Source organism: Syngnathoides biaculeatus, chromosome 19 (genome assembly GCF_019802595.1).
Source record: "Syngnathoides biaculeatus isolate LvHL_M chromosome 19, ASM1980259v1, whole genome shotgun sequence".
NCBI classification, from domain to species: domain Eukaryota; kingdom Metazoa; phylum Chordata; class Actinopteri; order Syngnathiformes; family Syngnathidae; genus Syngnathoides; species Syngnathoides biaculeatus.
In genome coordinates, this window is record NC_084658.1 from 10039917 (window position 1) to 10062941 (window position 23025).

At 44.8% G+C, this 23025-nt stretch overlaps 1 protein-coding gene across 1 annotated transcript in view; it reads left to right on the forward strand.

The window, feature by feature from the left end:
- Window positions 1-9587, forward strand: part of zeb1b (zinc finger E-box binding homeobox 1b) — a 53650-nt gene extending 44063 nt beyond the window's left edge. The window contains exons 4-8 of the mRNA XM_061804801.1: window positions 578-780; window positions 1085-1190; window positions 1503-3229; window positions 4501-4681; window positions 6110-9587. Of these exons, the coding sequence (XP_061660785.1) occupies window positions 578-780; window positions 1085-1190; window positions 1503-3229; window positions 4501-4681; window positions 6110-6702 (2810 nt within the window). The 3' untranslated portion in view covers window positions 6703-9587. The remainder of the gene's footprint in view (window positions 1-577; window positions 781-1084; window positions 1191-1502; window positions 3230-4500; window positions 4682-6109) is intronic.
- The last annotated feature ends 13438 nt before the right edge of the window (window positions 9588-23025 follow it).

The following is a 23025-nucleotide window of genomic DNA, read 5'->3' on the forward strand; positions in this document are numbered from 1 at the left end:
AAACCATCAGCTTCTGGATTTTGAGAATGTCTAATCTTTAAAAAAAACAACAACATACGATTCAGGAACTGTAGTTCAGGTGTTATTGTCATCAAATTTAACGTTTGTTTTGATAGAGTAAAAGCTTGTGCCAATGCGAAGTAGCTATCAAAACGGCTATTCTGTACTTTTGTACTTAAATGCATATCAGAATCTGTCCTTTCTTACTTTTACTTAAGTACAAGAGTTGATTCAGAACAAGAAAAAAATACCTGTACTTTTCCTGAGGGACCGTGTGTGAGTTCTTTGGCCACCTCTGCAAGCGGTAGAGGATTTTATTTGGTGTAATCTGTGAGACCAAAAGCCAAAATGGCATCCCCGTGTTATTTTGTTTTTCTTGTTGGCTCGGTAATCAACTTGCAACCATTTGGGTACCTGGGTGTTGTTTACCTGGGGGGGGGGGGGGGTGTCTAATTGATTGGTGAGAAAATACAGGAGTGTCGTGAGGTTGTTGTTCAGCCGCCTTCACCCTCTTCCCCTCCACTTGACATCATTACAGCCTGCCTCTGACTATTTTTTTTTTTTTTATTCCGTCCAGGAACTCCCGATTCCTTCTCTCAGCTGCTCACCTGCCCTTACTGCTCGCGTGGCTACAAGCGTTACAGCTCCCTGAAAGAGCACATCAAGTACCGGCACGAGAAGACCGAGGAATGCTTCAGCTGCCCCGAATGCAGCTACACTTTTGCACACCGCGCACAACTGGAGAGACACATGACGGCCCACAAGCCAGGAAGGGATCAGGTAAAAATCTGATTTGACGCTAGTAACAATGAGCTAACTTGCAGTTGAATACATTTATAGATAAAATATTTAGTCCCCAAATTAAAGTGTAGAAGATAAGGCCTCTCCTGTGAAGTAATCATCTGTTGACAATGGCAACATAGTGGCTCACCCCCCGCCACCACCCCAAAACATGTCGCTCAAACATGAACTTTCGTCCCCGATTGATTGATGACACCGTGTCATGCATCCGTAGCGGTTCAAAGGTTATGTTGTCGCTGTGTATCTCGCCGACTGACCCCTCTCTCTTTGTCCGGTTCTCCAGAGACACATCACGCAGTCGGGAGGCAATCGCAAATTCAAGTGCACGGAATGTGGCAAAGCGTTTAAATATAAGCACCATCTGAAGGAGCACCTACGCATCCACAGCGGTGAGTGGCCAATCCTCCCCGTCACCATGGAAGTGGAGCGTGTGCGCGCCTGTGTGTGTTTTAGCCAGTTCCCTATAATTATCCTTGATGTTTTCCGTCTAATGTGCACGCCTCGTTAATGTGCTATAACTGTTTCTTTAAGCGTTATGAAAGGGCAATTAAAGAAGGGCATTTCCCCACTGTGTCATTACATCAGCACTCCGCCATCAGTGAAAATGCATGAGAGATTTTTTTCCATCTCGCTTCGACGTCCGAGCCTGCTCATTTAGCTTCATTAATTAATCGATACACATCGTCTCCCTACCGTTGCAGGAGAGAAACCCTACGAGTGCTCCAACTGCAAGAAGCGCTTCTCCCACTCGGGCTCTTACAGCTCGCACATCAGCAGCAAGAAGTGCATCAGCCTCATCTCCGTCAACGGGAGACAACGGCTGAGCAACACCAAAACCCAGACCCAGGTTCAGACTCCAATCCTTCCCACGTCACCCTCTGCCCTCCGCACACAGATTAGAGAGAAGCTAGAGCACAGCAAGCCCCTGCAGGAACAGCTGCCCCTCAACCAGATCAAAAGCGAGCCTATGGACTATGAATACAAACCCGCAGTGATGGCATCCCCAGCTGTGGCCGGCATGAATGGTGGCGTTTACAGCGGAGGGGCTGCAGCTCCTCTGCAGGGCACAGTCCAAGCTGTGGTCCTGCCCACTGTGGGCCTCGTGTCACCCATCAGCATCAACATAGCAGACCTCCAGAATGCTCTCAAAGTGGCCGTGGACGGTAATGTTATTCGCCAAGTCCTGGAAAGCAATGCCAAAGGCCAGGGCCAGGCCAATTTGGGGTTAACCACTGGAACGCTCCATCCTTCCCAGCAGCAGCTCATCTCAGCCATCAGTTTGCCTATTGTGGGTCAGGATGGCAACGCAAAAATCATCATAAACTACAATTTAGACCCCAACCAAGCCCAGCTCACAGCGCAAAACCTTAAGAAGGAGCCTGAACTGTTCTCGACTACTCAGCCAACCACAGAGCCATCTAAGTATCAGAAACTCCCTGAAGATCTGACCATCAGAAGCAAGAGGGCCACTGATACTAAAGAAGAGGATAAAACCACTAAGACTTGTCTCCTGTGTGATAGTTGTCCCGCTGGGCTGGAAGCCCTCCATGCCCTCAAACACTGCAAGAAGGAGAGTCTCAGGCTCAATGGAGAGTCTGCTGTTGCTGCCCTACTGTCAGAGGGAGGACTTTCCAACCAGCCCAAGAACCTCTTGTCCCTGCTCAAGGCCTACTTTGCCTTAAATGCAGAGCCCAGCAAGGAAGAACTGGCCAAGATCTCCGACTCAGTCAGCCTTCCAATACATGTTGTCAAGAAGTGGTTTGACAAAATGCAGGAGGGTCAAATATCCCTTGGTGCCCCCACACCTCCTTCTGAAGAAGAGGACGCCTGCGATACCAACAGCGTCGTATCGCTGATCCAGGGGAAGGCGATGGCCTCCATGAGTCCTTCTGTGACTCAGGACAGTCCTACAGAAGCAACCCCAGCGGAGGTCAACGGCTCCCACAGCTCTCCGGCTTCTCCTTTACCACTAAACCCGAGAGCTGACGGTCTCCTTCAAGACCTGCCCCTTCACAGCACTGACGCACCACTAGACCTGTCCCTGCCAAAGCCCGACAAAGAGGAAACCGATGGCGTGGTTGTAAAATCCCGCAACTACCCTTCACCTTCTTCTGTCCGTACCAATCTGGATGAACCTTTGAACTTAACTTGCACAAAGAAAGACTCGTCGCCACTCTCATGTGTGGGCTCCGGCCCTGTCGCACTGTACGCCAGCCCACCAAGTGCCAAATCCCTTAATATCATGACCACTCAACTCCCCACGCTGGTGGCCATTGCAGACCAGAGCCCCATGCAATGTCTCAGGGCACTGACCACCAACAACAAACAGACCATCCTGATCCCTCAGCTGGCTTACACTTACACCACTACGGCTAGCAGCCCTTCCAGAACTGAGACGCAGGAAACCATCCACCTCAACGGAATCAAGGTTTGTACCACTCAGATTTCAAAAACTCTGAAGGGATTCTCTACAGACTCATCGATGGACACCCATATGGGTCAGTCGAACTTACCGAACACAGTTTCCTTCATAACATGGTCTAGTTCAGAATGATCATTTACTTATTCGTCACACGTGTATCAAAATGTGAATCAAACTCCTCCTACTAGGTGGAAAAAAGGGTTTTAGTGTTCTTAAAATGGAACAGGTGGTGGGATTTTGTTGCACTGCATCTGTTTTTCCAGACATCTGACAGCTAACTGATCCATACGGTACTTGTATTATTTTCGAGATCCAGACACGCGTTGTCGTTTGACTCAAGCCGATTCATTTTTTGTTTTTCCTACGGTGTTCATCCGCATAAAGCTGGTCCAAACACACTCGTGGTAGAAACGGGAAGAATCTCGGATTTGATCATTACAGCAGTCAGTATGTCAAATGGATTCCTTTTTATTTTCATTGTTCACCATCTGCGCTATCCTGAGCTGCAAGAATATGACGCATAGTCTGACACCAGCTAAAGCGAATCAATAAGTCATATATACAAATGACAGAATTCATCTCTTTGTAAAATAACAGTAATAATCAGTAATAGGTATTCTTTGTGCAGGCAGACCCTTAATGGGCCAGCCGTGATGGATGCAGATCTTCGTTACCCAAAGGACGCGAGGATGCACTTTACTGCTGAGCCCTTATTAATCTCCTGGAATCTTTTTAAAATCTGCACCTCTGCTTTTCTCATTAATTTATTGTAGCTGCATTTTGTTTTAAGCGGATTGGCATAGGACTGCCCTTTAATAAGAAACTCGGGTCTGCATTGGTTTCTTCATCACAAATCATATTTCTTGGGTGGGTTTGTGGTTTTCACAGGCTCGAAAGTGAATTGTGAAGCTATTTCTACGTTGACGCAAAAAAAAAAAAAAGGGAATTGTAGAGTTGCTCAATAATCAGTTAGTGGATTGATAGTTTTCCAAATGACCGATAACAATCCGATATATATTGCGATATTGTGCCCCGACCCTCAATCGGTTTCCTGTGTCAGTCGGAGGGGGGTTGTGAATGGGCCACAGAGTGGGAATCGCTCCCACAGCAAAAGTCAGCTATCTGGCCCACCACCGCGGGGTCCGCTGTTTCCGCCGGACATAGTTTAGTTTGACTCAGCACCTTCCTTCACTGTGGACACCCAGTGAGTCATTTATTGTTTTTTTCCACTTTGACTCCCGTCGGCGTTACTAATCAGGTCTCCTGTTTTCCCCCAGGAAGAGAAGCAGGACACGGGCTCTGAGGGCACGTCGGCCATGGAGGAACACAACGACTCGGACTCGGGCCCGCTGAGGAAGAAGATGAAGAAGACGGAGAGCGGCATGTACGCCTGCGACCTGTGTGACAAGATCTTCCAGAAGAGCAGCTCGCTGCTCCGACACAAATACGAACACACAGGTAATAAATACGGATGAGCCAAGAGAAACAGATCGCGTCTCACCGTCCGTCAGCTTCGGGGGTTTACGAACGTTGAGTCAGAGTGCAAGTGAAAGGGGGATTTTTCAGCGGAAGGGTGGACACCTCCTTCCAGCAGGTATTACTCAACACGCACAGAAGATGTCTGAGGAGATCTTTCCGCCAACTCCATGACGTCTGCGCTGCCAGCTTCTCGAATGAAGCATCGAATGTTGTAAGAGGCGAGCTCTGGTAGTGATTTGGATTGCTCGGAGCCAAGTGCAGCTCAACGCTGTCGGAGGCTTTTTACCATTTTCCCCTCGTTTATTTCCCCGATAGCTGGCTAACAACCGTGGTTTTCATCTCCAAATGAGCTCAGTTTAGGTGAAAAACTCGCCCTTCCCTTGCCCTGGATTTAGTCTCCTCAAGGCTGGAGCAAAATTGGTTTGTCTTCATTATTTTACTCACAAATTACATTCCTTACGGATATTAAGTATTCAACGGTACTCACAGTTCTGAGGTCCTGGGTTCAATCCCGGCCCCACCTGCATGGAGTTTGCATGTTCTCCCTGTGCCTGCGCGGATTTTCTCCGGGCACTCGGGTTTCCTCCCACAACCCAATAAACATGCAACATTAATCGGACACTGTAAATTGCCCCTAGATGTGATTGTGAGTGCGGCCGTTTGTCTCTATGTGGCCTGGGATTGGCTGGCGACCAGCTCAGGGTGTATCCCATCGCCTCCTGCCCGTTGACAGCTGGGATAGGATCGAGCTCTCCCCGCGACACTTGTGAGGATAAGCAGCAAAGAAAATGGATGGAAATTATACACCTCATTAGTTACTTACCATAATGCAGTATTAAAGTAACGTAACGTGATTACCTTGCATTACATTTACATTACTCCCATACCAAATGTGCTAACAGAGACAAAGATTAATATTAGTACATATTTGTCTGAAGTCACTGATGGTGTAGTGGTACACATGGCTGCCTTTGGTGCGGGCAGCGTGGGATTGATTCCCGCTCAGTGACGGTGTCGCTATCTGTCCTGTGACTGACTGGCGACCAATTCGGGGTGTGGTACGCCTTTCGCCCGAAGCTAGCTGGGATAGGCTCCAGCAATCCCCCAACCCTTGTGAGGATAAGCGGCTTGGATAATGACGTGACATATTTGTCTGATTGGGAATATGCGCAATTCAAATCCAGGACCTCGAAAGTGTGCCGCAGATGTGCTAGCCACTAGGGCACCGTACCGTGCTGCCTAGCTTCATTACAGCGTTTTTGAAACCCGTCCAGTTTGTGTTGTAATGACTCCAAATGTGGGGAGTAAAAAAAATAAAATAAACTTTTAAATACAGTATATGAGTACTTTTACCAACTGTGAAAGTGATTTTTGTCGATCCATTTTTTTTCCTCCCCCCCTCAACAGGGAAACGACCACACGAGTGCAGCATTTGCACCAAGGCGTTCAAACACAAACACCACTTAATCGAACACATGCGGCTCCACTCGGGGGAGAAACCCTACCAGTGCGACAAGTGCGGCAAACGCTTCTCCCACTCGGGCTCGTACTCGCAGCACATGAACCATCGCTACTCTTACTGCAAGAAGGAGTCTCAGAGCCAAGGCGGAGGCCGGGAGAGCCCGGAGGAGGACGCCCTGAGCCGGGCGCGGGGCTCGCACCTCGCGCCCTTCCAGATGGACTCGGACGAGCGAGGGAGCAGCACCAGAGAGGACGAGGAAAGCGAAGAGTTCGAAGAGGAGGAGGAGGAGGAAGGCGCGGTCGACATGGATGACATCCAGGTGGTGCAGATAGGCGACGAGGGCGGGGACGACGACAACCAGGCCGAGGAGAAGACGGAGGAGACCGAGGGGGGAGCCGACACGAGACAGGCGGCGGGGGATGAGCCGATGGACGACGGAGAACGGGACGTGACGCGGGAACGAGAAGAGGACGGCGGGGAGGTCGCGGGGGAGAACGGCGGCGAAGAGGAGACGCAGGAGAAAGGAGAGAGTGACTGAAAGACGAGAGGAGCCAGCAGACTCCTGCTCCACTCGTTCGTGCCCGCTCGCTTCATTCAGTTCACTACTGTGTAGAAATCCTGGTGTGCCTGAAAAATTGAAAACAAAACAAAAACATACTAGTGACTTTTCCACAGGGAAGAAGAAGAAAAACAAACAATTCTCAAAAACCATTTGTAAAGAGAAAAATATGAAGAATGCAAATTTTACTAAAGGAAGGAAATGCATTATACAGACTTTGGAAGCTAGAGCCGACAAGTTTTAGATAATGTTTTGTTACTAAAACACCTTGGTTCATTTCTTTGTATCAGTGTTACTAATTTCGCCACTCATATTTTAACCCTTAAATGCTGTACAGTTGGGAGATATTTCTATACCTTTTTATTGCTAATGAACGTGAGAAAAAAAAAGTCAGTATTTTATTAAGTTGGAAGGAAAATAAGACAAATCCTGTGCACTACAAGTGGCTTGGTTTACGTGACGAGCGAGCAGTTCAGTTGTGTTTTTCTACCCTTCAGTATTACGCGCACGAGAGACGCCGCAACGTCGCGCTGATTTTGGTTTCTACTAGTTTTCCGATTGGGATCGTGAGCCTTAAGAATAAAAAAAACGTCAGCGAGAGGACGGGTCTTTGCAGCTCTTTTGACTTTTCAGGGGACTTTTGCTTTTCTGTGCAAATTCTTGACATTTTGGGACAAACGCTTGTTCACTTTTTCTTTCTCACACAACCGCGGGCCAACTAAATACATAAATATGACGTCAAACCCATGAACAAAAGTACGAGATTAGCAATACTATATTCATGAAAACCAGGGATTTTTTTTTTTTTTGGATCGATTTTAAGTATTAAGGCCACACTCATTTATGGAATTCCAAAGATAAAGTTGACATAATACGAGCATGAAGTTGTAATACTGTATTTGTCGCAGGGAAACACAAAATTACACGAAAATAATATTACAATTACTAGAATCAAGTCAAAACAATTGAAATAAATGTTGGCAAATGTGAGGGGGTGAGATAAATTGTGATTAAAATTAAAATTTATGTCCTGTTTTTGTAAATGACAGACACACAAACGCAATTGTCAACATTTTTGTGGAAAAATTTCACATTGACTTAAAAAAACTCATAATATACAGTATTACTGCTTAGTTGTGATAACATTGTGGCATTAATAACAATAATTTATTCATACAGTGTTACTCCTACCCCCCCAGTGTGATCCAAATACTGTACGCGCTACAATAGTATTTTGCTTTCATTTCCTCTCTACAATATAAAACACAAGAGGTACGCGTGCTTTTGAGCTGCCACGGCATTGATACTTCTTAAAGCGGTCAAAGGTCAATGATATTGTTGTTTAAAAGTTTGAACTCTTTTCATTACAATGACATTCTGCCATAAAAAGATTCATAAGGCTGTTCATTATATTTTACATTAACATTCATGAAATAACATTCAACGAGCAGCCAGGATGTCTCAAAACTTGTTCAGTTTGTATTTTTTACACATGAAACTAAGATGCAATGTAGTTTTTTTTTTTTTTTTGTGTGTGTGTAACTTTACTTTCTAGCCGCATGGACAAGAGAGAGTTTTCTCCCACCCCAAAATGTCAAAATATGCTTAAAAATGTTTAGAAGCTAGTAAAAAAAAAAAAGTTTAGGGAATTGTTTTGTTTGTTTGAAATTTCCTTTAGATATCCAAACCTCCCACCAACCCAACTTTCTGAGCCTTATGCATAAATTTACAAAAAAATAAATAAAAACTATGAGAAACAAAGTGAAAGATGCATATATGAAAAGTGCCATTACGCTGTGGAAGTTGAGCAGCTCCGATCAGGTATTAGCAGATCCCAGACCGGTCAGTCGACAAAAGAGTCCAAGCTGGCCTATTACGTTGTTGCGTAGTTACAAATATTGCGTCATTTTTGGAAAGGTATTACTTCATTGGAGCAAGGATTAGCACACGCGACTTTTGTCATTGTTGTCATTTTGTTTTCTGCCTTTTTCTAAGCTTGTTCAGTGCACTTGTTTTAACACACAGTGATCAAATGTCTCTTCAGGTAACGCAAGCAAATTCCAGGAGCTTCTTTTCAACATGTCAGTATTATTTTTGACCTGTTATTTTGTTTTGATTTTTACTTTTTTTTGTTTGTTTTGTTCAGTTCCTGTGTGTGTACTGTATGTTCAGCAGTTGCAGTATTATTACCCTCCCCCCCTTCCCCCAAAAGAGATGGGTTTGTCTGTTTAGCCATAGAGAACATTTATATTTATGTCTTATTTTTTTATATTTCTTTATGGTTTATTTATTACACTATGTAGTGTACATTACTGTAGTTTGTATTAATACGATAATATATTTTAGTATGGGAAGAAGAAAAAGAAAAGATTCAAAAGGTAACAACCACAAGCCTGAAACAAATGAGACTCCGGCAAACTGAAGTTTTTTGTTTTTTTTTTGTTCTCCAATGAATAACCCCTCCCAAGCCTGAAAAAATTGGAACCTGTGACCTCTTTGCCTCCATGTTCAAGTTACTTTAGTTTTTCTCTCTAGTATGAAGCTACTGAACTTTTTTTTTTAGAACAAATACCTGTATGTCTAATAAAATAGCATGAGTGTGCCGTTGTATCGAAGGATGAACCGTAAAGCACCCAAACTGTCCTGTTTGCCACGCCAAGCCAAAATAATAATTGTTCCCGTGCTTTTTTTTGTGCCAACATGTTACTTTCGACATTATTGTCAAGACAATGCCCACTTTTATAAGGCCCTCTTCCCCTTTAACAGCCTCATCTTTTTTTTTTTTTTATTGTGATTGTTTTCTCTCTCTTTTTTTTTTTTAATGACTCCCCATCTCACAATAAAATACACCAAATGCAAACGTGGGGGTTTGTGCTGATATGGTCGTCAGATTTTATATTGAAATGTGTGTTTTCTGATACTGTGCACAGTGAGACCAGAAAAGGTTGCTTGCCGAGATTTTTTTTCCATTCAGATTCACTTATTAGTGGAAAACTGACCAAATGGTCCATTTGTAGAGTTCCCTTGTTTTCCAGTATTGCCGCCATCTGGTGGCATTGTGGAGCTGAAGTGAGTTGAGGAGCTCCATTTAGACAAAAGTAGTCCTTTGCCGCCACCTTGTGGCATTTGTAGGATAATCGCAGGCCAGGACAAACTAGAGAGTCCGGTGTTGCCATGGCGATGACCTCTACGACAGTTTTTACATAACTACATACTTTTTGCTTCACGCTGCACCAGCCATTAATCCATCCAACCCATTCCAATCAGTGCAGTCTGCTTGTTAGCATCCAAGGCCAAGGTCAAACATATTGATCCAGATTTGGTTTCCACTGGGGTCAACCCCCCCCCCCCCCACCCCCGGCAACATTCACCATGTTGCACCTAACATGAATTAATAATGGAATGGGACAATAAGAAATCTATAGTCCTTTGAGGAGGTGAAATTGATACAATTGCTAGTGGTCATATTTGATAGGTAGTCAAGCACCTCTAATGTCCATCCATCCATTTTCTTTGCTGCTTATCCTCACGAGGGTCACAGGGAGTGCTGGAGCCTATCCCAGCTGTTAACAGGCAGGAGGCGGGGTACACCCTGAACTGGTCGCCAGCCAGTCGCAGGGCACATCGAGACAAACAGCCGCACTCACAATCACACCTAGGGGCAATTTAGTGTCCAATTAATGTTGCATGTTTTTGGAATGCGGGAGGAGACCGGAGTGCCCAGAGAAAACCCACGCAGGCACAGGGAGAACATGCAAACTCCTCACAGGTGGGCCCGGGATTGAACCCGGGTTCTCAGAACTGTGAGGGCAACGTTTTATCAGCTGACCAACTGTGCCGCCTACTTCTAATGTGATGTTTTTAAATTACAGTCAACGGTGAGCGTGGATTTGTTGCAGGGTACGTTGAACATACACCTGTAATATGTAAAATTGGACAGATATCTAAACTCAAATAACGGACGTCTGCTGCTACCTTGATGCTAACATAATGTTAAAAATGATCACAGATGTCGCAGGAATGATAAACCCGGAATTAACTTGAATGCACGGAGCAACAACACATACAAACAGCATAAAAAAAAAACAGGCAAATATTTTCTTGCCTATATTGGAACATAGAATATAACTGGAGATAAATTAAAAATCTCATCTTGTTCTCATAGGCCTCAGTGGTGCTCAGCATTTTCCAAAACATTGCACGACACGCACTAAACTTGCCTGTATACTGCACAAATCCATTAAAAAAAAAAAAAAATCTGTTAAAAAACAAAAAAAAAAAGTCATCTTGTGAACGACCGCTGACAATGTGTGTTTGTGTAGCTTTTTACCTGTTACAATTTGAGCCAGCAGGCGGAATTTTGTCGGCTCGGTGATAGAATGATCTGTCAGAGGTTTAATCCCACCCTCCACCCCCCGATCATCATCATCATCGTCGTGGTCGTGCCCAGCGGCTCCCCAGAGACTCAGCTGCAAGAGCGGAGGAAAAGTGGAGAGATAATGCTTTATAGGACAGCCCGCAGCATAACATTACGGTGTCAAACTGCATCTTGTAATTGTGCCTATTACCGACGTCTTGTAACAGTGGTCACAGAGCGTCGCTCCGAGCACCGGAAAGGTCAACGAGCGCGTAGCCTCCAGCCGCGCCGCGCAGCCCGCGTATGTGTGTTTTCAGAACGGGCTTTTCACTGCCATCCGTGAGTCCGAAACGTGGAGATATTGCCGTATGTTCTGCTGGGCTCAGCGTTTCAAAGGAAAATTGAAACGCTATAACTGCTAAGAGGATATGGAGCGCGCTTGCCAATAATGGCGCAACGGCCTGATAAAGTACGGCGGCTGCCGGGACTCTGACACGGCGCCAAACCCAGGGGACTGAGGCTCCCCTGGGAAATTTACAGAAAAGCCCAGACGATGGAGGAGGAGGAGGAAGAGGAAAGCGAAGCTCTAGTTGAGGAAATAGCAGTCATTTCTTGTCAGGTTCATTTCGTCCGCCGCCAAAAAAAACCCCAAAACAAAACGGGAACCAAACAGTGACTGTCTCGAGTGTGTGCCGAAATGTAAAGGCCCAAGTTAAGAAACCAATTTGGCCGACCACTACTACTACTCATATATCAAATCAATACTCCCCATTGAAATTAACAGAAATTGCATTAATCCGTTCCACCACCTAATAAAAACACCACAAATTATTTCATGTTTTTGATTAAAAAAAACAAAAGCACTGTACTGCATTAAAAAAAGGATGTAAATGAATAAACTTTTTTTTAAAAAAAAAATAGTGTTTACTGTAGATTGGGAAAAGTCAGAAGTCATAAATATACGCTTGAGCTGTGTGACTTTAAGGAGGCGTGGCCAAGGGCGTGAAATCTGGAACAGGTGTAAACACTCATTAATATTAGCATTGTTCTGTAATGCTAAATAGGATTAAAAATTTTGAAAAAAAAAATTCTGAAGGGGCCGCAGAAATTGCAGAAATCCGCATACGCTGACCTGACAATATTTAAGATCTTTTAAAAACATCCAATTTAACAGAAGGCGATGGCTACTTCCTGCCCACCAGCCAATCGCAGGGCACAGACCAACAACAGTTTTCACATTTAAAGCCACATGAACAATCTAGAATTTTCAATAACGCTAACATGCATCCTTTTCAGAAAGCGCGAGGAAGCTGAAGAAACACGTGAAAATCGGCATAAACTCAGGAAAGAGCTGGAACTGAGCGTAAAACCCTTAATCTGATGGCATTAGATTGAAATAGTGATATATAGCATTACAAAATACAGGAAACAATGTAATAAACGGTCCGGGCAATCATGACATAGCAACAAAACGTCCTGTAACAGCAGAATCTAAAATGAGTTTAAATGAGTCAGTAATGAGGGCAGAAGGCGACGGGAAATGATCTCAGCCCAAGGCAAAGCAAAGACTCAAATAAGCAAAAAAAAAATAAAGAGATGACATCTGACCGTGTTTGTTGTTTTTGAAATGTCACGATGATAAGCGCTCAACTAGCCGCGGATCGTGTAAAACGGCGCACGGGAAGGTCAGACCAGCGTCGATCGCTGTAATTAATCGTCGATATAGAGCACACCAACGGGTGCTGACGCGGTCAAAGGAGTCCGGGTCAGCACATCGGCGTGGGGAGCAGACGGTTGATTGGATTGTCATTGCGACGCTTTTCGCCCGTACCATCAACATCTCCGCAGGGCGTTTTAGCCTTCGGCCCGCCAATATGACGCCAAATCGTTAAAATGAATGGAGAGCATCTTGTTATGTGGTCAGCGGGCACAAGCCTGGTCTCTGCAGTGTTGTTTCAGGTTTTGCAAAAAATAAAGATTGGCTTGACTTTTGGACAAATATCGCTATAAACGCCACAAATCAGGGGGAGGAAAACAAACAAAAATATTCCAGCTATGTCATAGTCTTGTGTTAGCATGTCACAAAATCTTTAAAATCTATAAGGTCCACTTGCTGGGCTATGCATCAAACATTTCTCCCAAACATTTTTAATTAAAATCTGAACAATTTTTTTTTATGTCACCCCACCCCATATAATCACAAAAAAAAATTGGCATGTGTGCACTTATTGCCTCCTCTGTTGGCGTATTAGAAGCGCCGACCTACTTGTACGCGTACAACCTAAATTATGATATTTGTTCCATGAAATTGTATTAATTTATTCACAATAGCGGCTTCTCTTGGCTGTTCAGCTAACCGTAAGTGCATGATTTTTATTTTCTAGCCGAGTCAAGTTTATCTGTACATTTGTTGGCAAAAGTGTGTAAAAATGCTTCACCACCTCACAGTTGAGGAACTACATGGGGGGTGTCAATCCCCTTGCAGGATGATTGGAGGCCAAGTAATATAATCATATTATACTACATGATAAATAAATGCTATTAAATGTTGCTTCAAATAGCATCATATTTCATTTCATGACACAACGTGCGACGGTCCAATCACATTTCAGCCTCTATGGGCTTCAAAAATCAACAGCGCTTCCCTTTTTTCCCCCTGCCAACCAATCAATTTCAAATGCAGCACAGATTAAGGTCAGCATTTTCCCATCCTCTGATTGGTCGATCGAAGCAAAACAAGATTGATTGGCAAAACACGTCTCTGGTGAGTATGACGCTGTTTATTTTGTACGCTTTCGTCATGTTATCATAAAAATAAACTGTGATGTGGCACAGCTGATAAATTGCATTTTTTTAATGTATTTATGATTTTTATAATTCCTAGAATTACATCAATGGTAGTGGTGCCTTCACAGTCACTGATGCAGTCCAGACTGCAGATGTGGAGAGGCTAATCTCTCCACTCGAAACTGTAATACTATAATTGTAATACAATCATGTTGGTGCGAAATATTTTAAATGCATTTTTTTTTTTTAAAAAGCCTCTTTGATCTCTATTGCAAAACATCCATCAATGAGCAGCGAACAACAAATTGGAGGCAATGTTCTTCATTTGATAATCACGGTTAACCAAAATGTGTTCCATTTAAATGTTCACACAGACTTTTATTCACATCAAATGGGATTTCATTTTTATATAGCCAATTATTTAAGAACTACAATATATATAATTGTTTCAGTCAAGGCGGCATAGTAGATCAGCTGGTAAAGCGATGATCTCACAGTTCTGAGGTCCCGGGTTGGATCCCGGCCCTGCCTGTGTGGAGTTTGCATGTTCTCCCCGTGCCTGCGCGGGTTTCCTCCGGGTACTCCGGTTTCCTCCCACATCCCAAAAACATGCAACATTAATTAACTTTGAATTGCCCCTAGGTGTGATAGTGAGTGTGGCTGTTTGTCTCTATGGGCCCTGCGATTGACTGGCGACCAGTCCAGGATGTACCCCGCCTCCTGCCCGTTGACAGCTGGGATAGGTTCCAGCCCTCCCTGCGACCCTCGTGAGGATAGGCGGCAAAGGAAATGGATGGATGTTTCAGCCAGTGAGGGACCCGGCGCACGGCCACTTGTGAACGGTCAGAATGGTGCCACCTCCTCTTCAGTTGTGCCAGAACTCCGAAGGTGCCACACAATTCCTTCACAACATGCTGCCCATCCCAAGAGCTGTTATTTTAAAGAGGTAAAAACAACTACGTATTATTGGAAGGGGAAATTACTGCATGTTGTTGCTTCAGCGTCGAAAGCCGGTTTTCCCATGCTTTTATTTCAAGGTGAGGGCTCAGGTTTAAACTTTCACCACTTCCTCTCCTCGTTACCACACCGTGACTCAAGCGCTGCTTAGGAAAACACCAACGTGACCGCATAACTGTACACGTCGCAACCCCTGCCTCGGTCTCACTTGGTGTGTCTGTGTGTGTGTTTTGCAGGTAGCGCCAGGCCTCCCACACTGCAGGGACAACTTGGAACAGCTCTCGGTCCTGACTGGAATAACAAGGAGCTGAAAAGAATTCAATTAAATAGTCCGCTCTCTGAAAAGCTACCGCCCACCTGCTTGTGCGCAAACACACACACACACACATATAATTTCACCTCTCTCCTGCGTCCTTGTTCTGTATGTTCTAAGTAATCCCATTGTCCCGTCATCCTCCTCCTCAGAGAAGCTGCCCCCTCTTCCACCCCTCCTCCTCTCTCGTGTATCATCTCAAAAGCAGACACATCATTGGCTGCTGGAGGTCAGGGGATAAACCCATAAAAATGTCTCTTTACACTCCTTTAAATGTTCACCTTTTTGTCCTTAAGATGTCTCATCGGTACAGGGGACACCCCCCCACCCCGCCCCCCCTAACATTTTCGCAGCACTAAATTTCAAAATTCATGAAAACTCGAGACTTTCACTGTCTCTGTCATTTTAGTGTTGTCAAATATTTGAAGCATTCATTGTGCAATGAGCTTAGCAATAATTTTAGGCCTACAATGAGAACGCCGCCGCGTGGGATGCAAAAATCTCATTTGTGTGGTTCTCGGTTTGTAAGTGATGATGATTCAGACAATAATGTGGAAATGGTTGATTGAATAAGTGTTATTCATCTTTTTTGTAACAAAATCGGCAGATAAACGCAGTTTTCAGTGCGCGCGCCGATGGGTCAAGTCCTCCACCTCCTCATGCCCACCTAGTGTCGCACCGCGCTTGACATTTGACTCCCCCCCGGTGTGTACGCCACCCTAACCTTGGCCTTAGTCCGACTCTGCCGGGAATTGTTGGTGTACGGTATCTCGCTGCAACTCCCCTTTCTGGCTATTTATTGCTCTTCAGCCTGCTTCCATAATTAGCCTACTACGACTTCAACAAACCTGCATTTCGGACTCCAATGTCAAAAGGGGCAACATCTTGGAGTATGATGCAAAAATATCCACCCCCCCCAAAAAGTAAGTACTGTGATTTCTCAAGTATAATGCGTCCTGAAGCATAATGCGCACCCCCAAAGTCGACCACGAAAAACAAATAAATTAAAATCAGGAAAACCCTTCTACCCATGTACAATGCGCACCACCAATTTGCTGCTATCCATATCTTCAAAATATTAGGAATTATCTGTATTTCTATTTTGCTAGTTTGTACTTTTGTTTCTCCAAAAATTGTCTGTACAACGATCATTAATCATGTTTTTTTTGTGCATGTACTGATGCAGCTGTAATATGTATCTCGGGACAGGCCACAGGACACGCTTGTCCTGGTCCCTGTAATTGTCTGCATTTGATCAAAAAACAACGCTCAAACTATATAGAAATGAGTGTAATGGGCACTTTAAAAAAAAAAACGAGCATTTTAATTGTGTGCAGTATCCCTTTTTTGAAATGATAGTACGATCAGACTACGTAGTTTCAGCTCATGTTGTTTAGCTTCCGGTTTGGCCGCGTCATTGGGCGGAATGGTGAAACATTTCTTTTAAAAAGCGCCTGCACAACTAACCCTTCTAGTTGACATTTTTTTTGGTCTTTGTTTAAGTTGAAAAAAAAAAACTCATGGGAAGTCATTTCTGGTGTTTGGTGAAGTAGCAACAAATATGCTATGCTAACGATTGTTTCATGCAAAGCCCCCCCAACCTCCAGGAGGTCAGTGTTCAGGTCAGTGGTGCACATTATCATCATATATATATATATATATATATATATATATATATATATATATCCATATAAAGGTATATGTATTTTTTTTTTACCGCTCTATGTACCTATATGCGACTATACAATGTGATTGTATTTTTCATTTTTCATCCATACCTAAACATAATGCGGTCCAATGACTTTTTGAAAATACTTTTGAAAAAAAATGCACATTATTTTCGAGAAACGTCGGTAGGTTGATGCTGAACCGCTGACTCCACAACGAAAGTCAAATCAGTGCTATTTTTTTGGGGGGGGCTTGTGTAAACTTCGCAGTTTGCACATCCCACCCCTCAACAAGTGGCTCCGCCCCTTGTCATTATAATAATAAAAACTGTACAATACTTGAGAATAGTCCAGAGAGTTTTGTCCTTTCAAGTTTTATAATTAACACTGACTGTTTCAAAATTTACAACGGGTAAAAGGAGTCGTGTCACTTGAATGTTTTTGGAAGAAAAAAGCTAAAGCTCAACTTTTTGAATGTGCATAATAAATTGTTGGTGGAAACACAAGCATTTGTTGGCCGCTTGTCTTATCGGTCTTTTGCAAAGACACCAAAACACTTTTAAAAAGAACAAACAAGACCTCAGTGGGCTGTAAATCAAAACAAATATTTCCAAAGCACATCAAGTCGGGCTGACAGTGTTTTCCCGCCTCGGGTGCTCTTCCCCCTCATCCTGGACAACTTGTTTATTTCCGAAAATAATCAGATTCTCAGTGACGCACAGTCTTAAATCCGAAATGAAGTCATCACCGACTTGCTCCGGGGATCCCAAAAATCAACTCGTCTCACTTCTACTCCTGACAGCTCGACTGCGGCGAAACGTTTGGGCTGCCCGAGTGTTTAAAGAGTTCCCTTGTTTTGTACTTGGATGTACGCGCTGACGTTACAACGTTACTTCGAGTGATTGCTTTGGGGACTTTAAGCTTTAAAAGGAGATCAGCATTTGAGTTTGTTTTACCATTTCAAACAGTTCTTGGCCGTTAAAATAAAAGAACGGCGCACTCTTGTAACATTTTGATTCAAGTCATGCTGTTTAGGGACGGAATGGGGAGTACGGCGTTCGTCACCATGACAACAGGGGCAAAGCTGTTGTGTGGGGAGGGGCTTCATTATGTTATTTAGCCCCACGGTTACAAAACAGTCGGGCAGATGTGCAGAACGGCCAGGTCAGACATTACAGAATTCAACCAAATGGCAAATTCATGAATATAAACGAAAGTACATAAAAAAAAAAAGATTCTTCACCATTAATGTTGCCGATAAGATGGACGATTGAGAAAAGAACGCATACTTTTGGGCCACTGTAGTCACGCGCACATATCAAATTTCTATCCTTATTCCCATGGCAAAAACTCCAAATCCAAACAAATTGGAGGCCAACCACCGTCTCGAGATAAAGTCTGCTCGACCTCAGATGTTCTTATTTTTTGAAAAGAAAAAAAAGAAGCATGAATTCGTCAGGGTCACACAACTGCGCTTTCGTAACCTCGTCCGCCGAAACCCAAACTCAGAATTAAATTTCTGTGGCTGCTGTTTAACTCAGTTTCATTTGTGCTTCTTATCACAACGTTTCAAATGGACTAAAATGAGGCTGCAGGCCAGAAGAATTGAAGAGAGGCAAAAAAGGGGGGCCGGGGAATTAAGGAGATGAGGGCGATCCTAATCAGAGCAAGCAGCATCCATTCGTTCCTTCCTTCTCCATCTGTCCCCATTTCCTGCAGCTCTTTTCATTAACACACCATAGGGCTCCCTCCATTAGCACCAGTGACCTTTTGATCCCAGCCAGACCCCCCCCCCCCTCAGCCATGCGTCGGGGCTCAGAGCTTTGAGTGTTCTCGACGTAGCCGGCGGTCTGGGCCCTCTGGGCAGTGTCGTGCCTTCTGCCACCCTTGTCATCATTCAACCGAGGGGAGCAAGAAGTCAGTGTTGAATAAAAGACAGACTGAGGACGGCGTACTTAATTCAATAAGGTGTGATTTGGGCGGGAGGTGAAAAAAAAATAAGATGACCATAAAATTGGAAATATTATTAGTAATCTGACCCGCCTTTTACGGCCTCATCCACCACTGGGAGGTAGAACAGGTTGCAGGCCCATCTTTGCGTGCCAGATGGTTCCACGTCGACAAATCAATTAAGCTCCACCTCATCATCAAGGGGACCGGAGGGTGGGCTTGCGAACGCCAGCCGCCCCCACCAACCCTGGGGTTTACTCGGTCAACCACTCCTATCCCTCTCTTCGCCTTAATCACTACCCCCGCCTCTGCATCCCGCAAAGCTTAGCCTGGGTGACGGAGGGTGAGGAGGCATGGAAAAAAAAATGAAATAAAAAAACAAAAAAAACAAAGAACAAAGAAACTGGCAGGACATGAATCACCTGGGTGACTTCCACGCTAATGTAGCAGAGGAGAGGATAGGCGGCAAAGAAAATCGTGTGTGCGTGCGTTTGGAAGACGTTTGCCAAGAAGCTCTACTTGTTGTGGCTCTGAGTGGAGGTGGCTGATGAGGAAGGAGGAGGTGGGAGGATTCCAGGGGAGGATAATCCAAGGAAAATAAGCAGAACAGCCTACAACAAAGTTAGCGAAGTGAATGCATGTTCTTCACTGCCCCCTAGTGGAACCAGGCAAACATAACGAGGCGGCGACCGAGATGCGTCAAACATTAAAATTAATTTGACGTCCATCCCCATTACTCTATTTGACATTCATTGGCTAGCATGTTAGAAAAAGACAAGGAATTTGTCTCGAGGTGTCGGAGTCACTTTAGTACTACAGTAAACAAGCCACTATCGCAAAATTTAACAAAAACAAAACCAGTACATTCATTAAGCAATGTGAGGTGAGCTAATGACCACTGAGCAAATAACGTCCAGAGTCATAGGCCATCCACCCATCCATTTTCTTTGCCGCTTATACTCACGAGGGTTGCGGGGAGTGTTGGAGCCTATCCCAGCTGTCAATGGGCAGGAGGCGGGGTACACCCTGAACTGGTTGCCAGCCAATCGCAGGGCGCATGGAGATAGACAACAGTCGCAGTCACAATCACACCTAGGGGCAATTTAGAGCGTCCAATCAATGTTGCATGTTTTGGGGATGTGGGAGGAACCTGGAGTGCCCGGAGAAAACCCTCGCAGGCACAGGGAGAACATGCAAACAGGCGAGGCTAAGATTGAACCCAGGACCTCAGAACTGTGAGGCCAATGCTTTTCGAGCTGAGGTCTGGTGCCACCTGTCGTAGGGCAAAAAAGTATTTATTTGGGACTACGTTGGTGTCAAAGAACTATACTGGAGTGGATTGAGGAGCATCAGTTAGACAGAGGTAATTTGCTGCCATCTTGTGGCAAAAAAAATTAGGTTGGGGGAGTGAGGGTAAGGGTATGAAACTCTTCAACTCACTTCAATAAAGTTCGCCTCGCACAAGGGTGCCAGAAGATAGTTGCAAAGCACCACTTTAATCTAAATGAAATTCCTCAACTCACTTTCACATAGTTCCTTGGCACCAACATCCCAGAAGATGGCGGAAAAGCACTACTTTTGTCTAAATGAAACAACTCACTTTGACATAGTTTAGCGACACCAACATGCCACAGGATAGGACACGCGAGCAACCAAATTTATAATAAAGGAGGATATAATCGTTAATGCCGAATCGAGTCTCTGCGGGGGGGCTTCACTGTATTTTTCCACGTCATCCCGATGAAATCCTCGCACCAAACGCTCTGAGTCGAGGCCCGGAGCGGAAGGTGGGAGGCAGGTTTATACGTTGGGGGGGGGGGGGGGGGGGGCGACGGGGAGGGCTGTGTGGGTGCCCTCCTGGCTCGACTCAATCCCTGCGTCCTTTTACTCATGCAGTCTGGGGGCAGCAACAAGAGAGAAGGCGAGAGCTGCTGCCGAGACCCCCGGGGAGAGATTAGCGCTGACAGCACAACAAAGAAGAAGGATGCCAGCGGCCCCTCGAGCTCCTTCGACAAATTCAAACGTAATGTACGGCTTCGACTGCGCCAACGAGGATCAACATAATATATGATCGACCCACTTTGCGCCGCGCTCCGTTGGCAGCGATGTAAAAGCGATTTATGCCCATAAAAGTGTGCAGGCTAATTAAGTAAGATGCTGGCACGGGAGCAAATCCAATGAGCTTATTTGAGCGCTGGCGAAGTCGGCGAGTCCGCCCTCAAAAAAAAAAAAAAAAAAAAAAAAAAAAAAAAAAAGGTTTACCTGGAGCGAGGAAAAGGAAAACTTTTGGATTTCCCATGCCAACTCTCATCCTTGATTGTCCGCGTGTCAGGCGTTGAAACTTTAATTCAATTTTTGAGTGATTTGTCTTTTTTTTGGGAGGAGGGGGCACCTCCTTGTAACCAGCCTGACAGAATTGGGGTGGTCTGTGCAATTACGCTCGGCCCTTTTCCGCCAATCAGACGGCAGTGCTGAACTAGTCCTGATTACGGCCTCGGCGGAGAGTGTCTGCACCAGTGGGAAAACGTGTGCTGTTAAAATTCCGCAGTGGCGGAGGTGGGGGGCGACGAGTGACGAGGGCAAGAGCAGAGGCCCGATTTACACGAGTCAGGGCGCAGAAAAATGCGATTTCATGCAAAGTGTCTTGCCGCCTGCAGTGTCAGTTACAAGTGGGAGGAAAGATGCTGCAACGGGGCAATCGCCGGAACCTCAGAACTCTCAAGCTTTGTACACTAAGTACCACCCAAAGAATACTTTCAAGTTCCACTGTGATTGACATTCAAATACTGCGTTCATCAAAAAAAATGAAGTGACATATCCCGTTGAAAGCATTTTTAAAGTCTTAAAGCAGGGCTCAGCAACCATTTTGAGGCTGAGTGCTACTTCGTGAGCACCGATCGTATAAAGGGCTACGTGACCTGTTTGCGGCAAATTTCAGACTCAGTTCATTACACGTACATAAAATATTTCTTTTCATTTATTGTACTAAATGACATTCCAGGTATTTTAAATTTTTAATTCACGTAAGCAAGTCAGATTCAGAATTTAAAGCACAAATAATAGTAACAGTTTGTGGCCTGTGGTATTTTTAGAACATACCGAGAGGGCCCCTTATATGGTCCTCGTGGGCTACCATTCGGCCGCGGGCACCGCGTTGGTGACCCCGGTCTTAAAGATTCCATTCAAATGGATTACACTAAAGTTCCACCTTAAGCAATATTAATAAAAACAATAAACAGTTCTAAAACTTAAATGTCACTGCATTGACTTGAAAAATTAAACAACCAAACTGAACAGAAGTGCCCCCCCCCCCTCCAATTTCCACAGCACTTAAAGAAAATCTGCTTTGAAGTGCTACTGTCCGTTAATAAAGATTTTACGATTGTACGACCTCGAAATGGAGGAATTTATTTGAAATAGTTTCCTGAGGGAAAAGTTGTTGATGTGATTTGCAGTACTTTTTTTTTGTTTTTTTGCCTTTGGTCACGTTCACACCAGTTGAAATGATTTAAATGCACTAATTGCTTCTAATTTTTCAAATGCTTGTCACCCCGACACCGCCAGACTGCACCCGGCCCCTTTAAATCTTCCACGATATTTACCTTTCTGCTATTCTTTTTGCTCGACTCGGTTTTAACGTTGGGCCTCTTTGCCTGTAACTTTAGTGGCCACAAGTATGACTTTTTGTTCCAATTTTTCACGCCCCCCCTCCCTTTTTTTTTTTCTTTTCCTGTAGGAATGATCCACAGCTGAATGTTTGATGAGCCACAACCTAACGTCTGCCAAATCCCGCTTTTACGCGTCCAAACCACGGGTGCCTTCCTCAGTCTTCCAATCAGCGCCATTGCTCTTTAAAGCTCTCCTCAAGCCCCCTCTGCACCCACAACCCCAAAAACTTCAGGTCTGGCTCTGTTTTGACTGGACGGCCCGCCTCAGAATCAACAAACGCGTCGGTCGGTTGGCGGCGCCTGAGTCTCGTGCCCCCGTCGGAAACCGCAGCCCGAAAAGGAGGAACCCTCACAATTTCCAAATGAGAAAACAATTAGATCATTTCTATAATTCATGGGTGCGACCGCAGCCTGGGCGCGGAGAGGCTGGCTTTTGAGTGTTTGAAGTGCTCCATATGCTCGCGGTGGTTTCCCGGGCCTGATCTCAGCACCGGCCGAGGTGTGGGCAGGTAATGTGAACATGCCATTATGGAACATGAAAGATTAATGGACGCCGATTTCTCCCCGTTCCTCTTGCCTTATTTGCAGGTGGGCTCTCGGCAA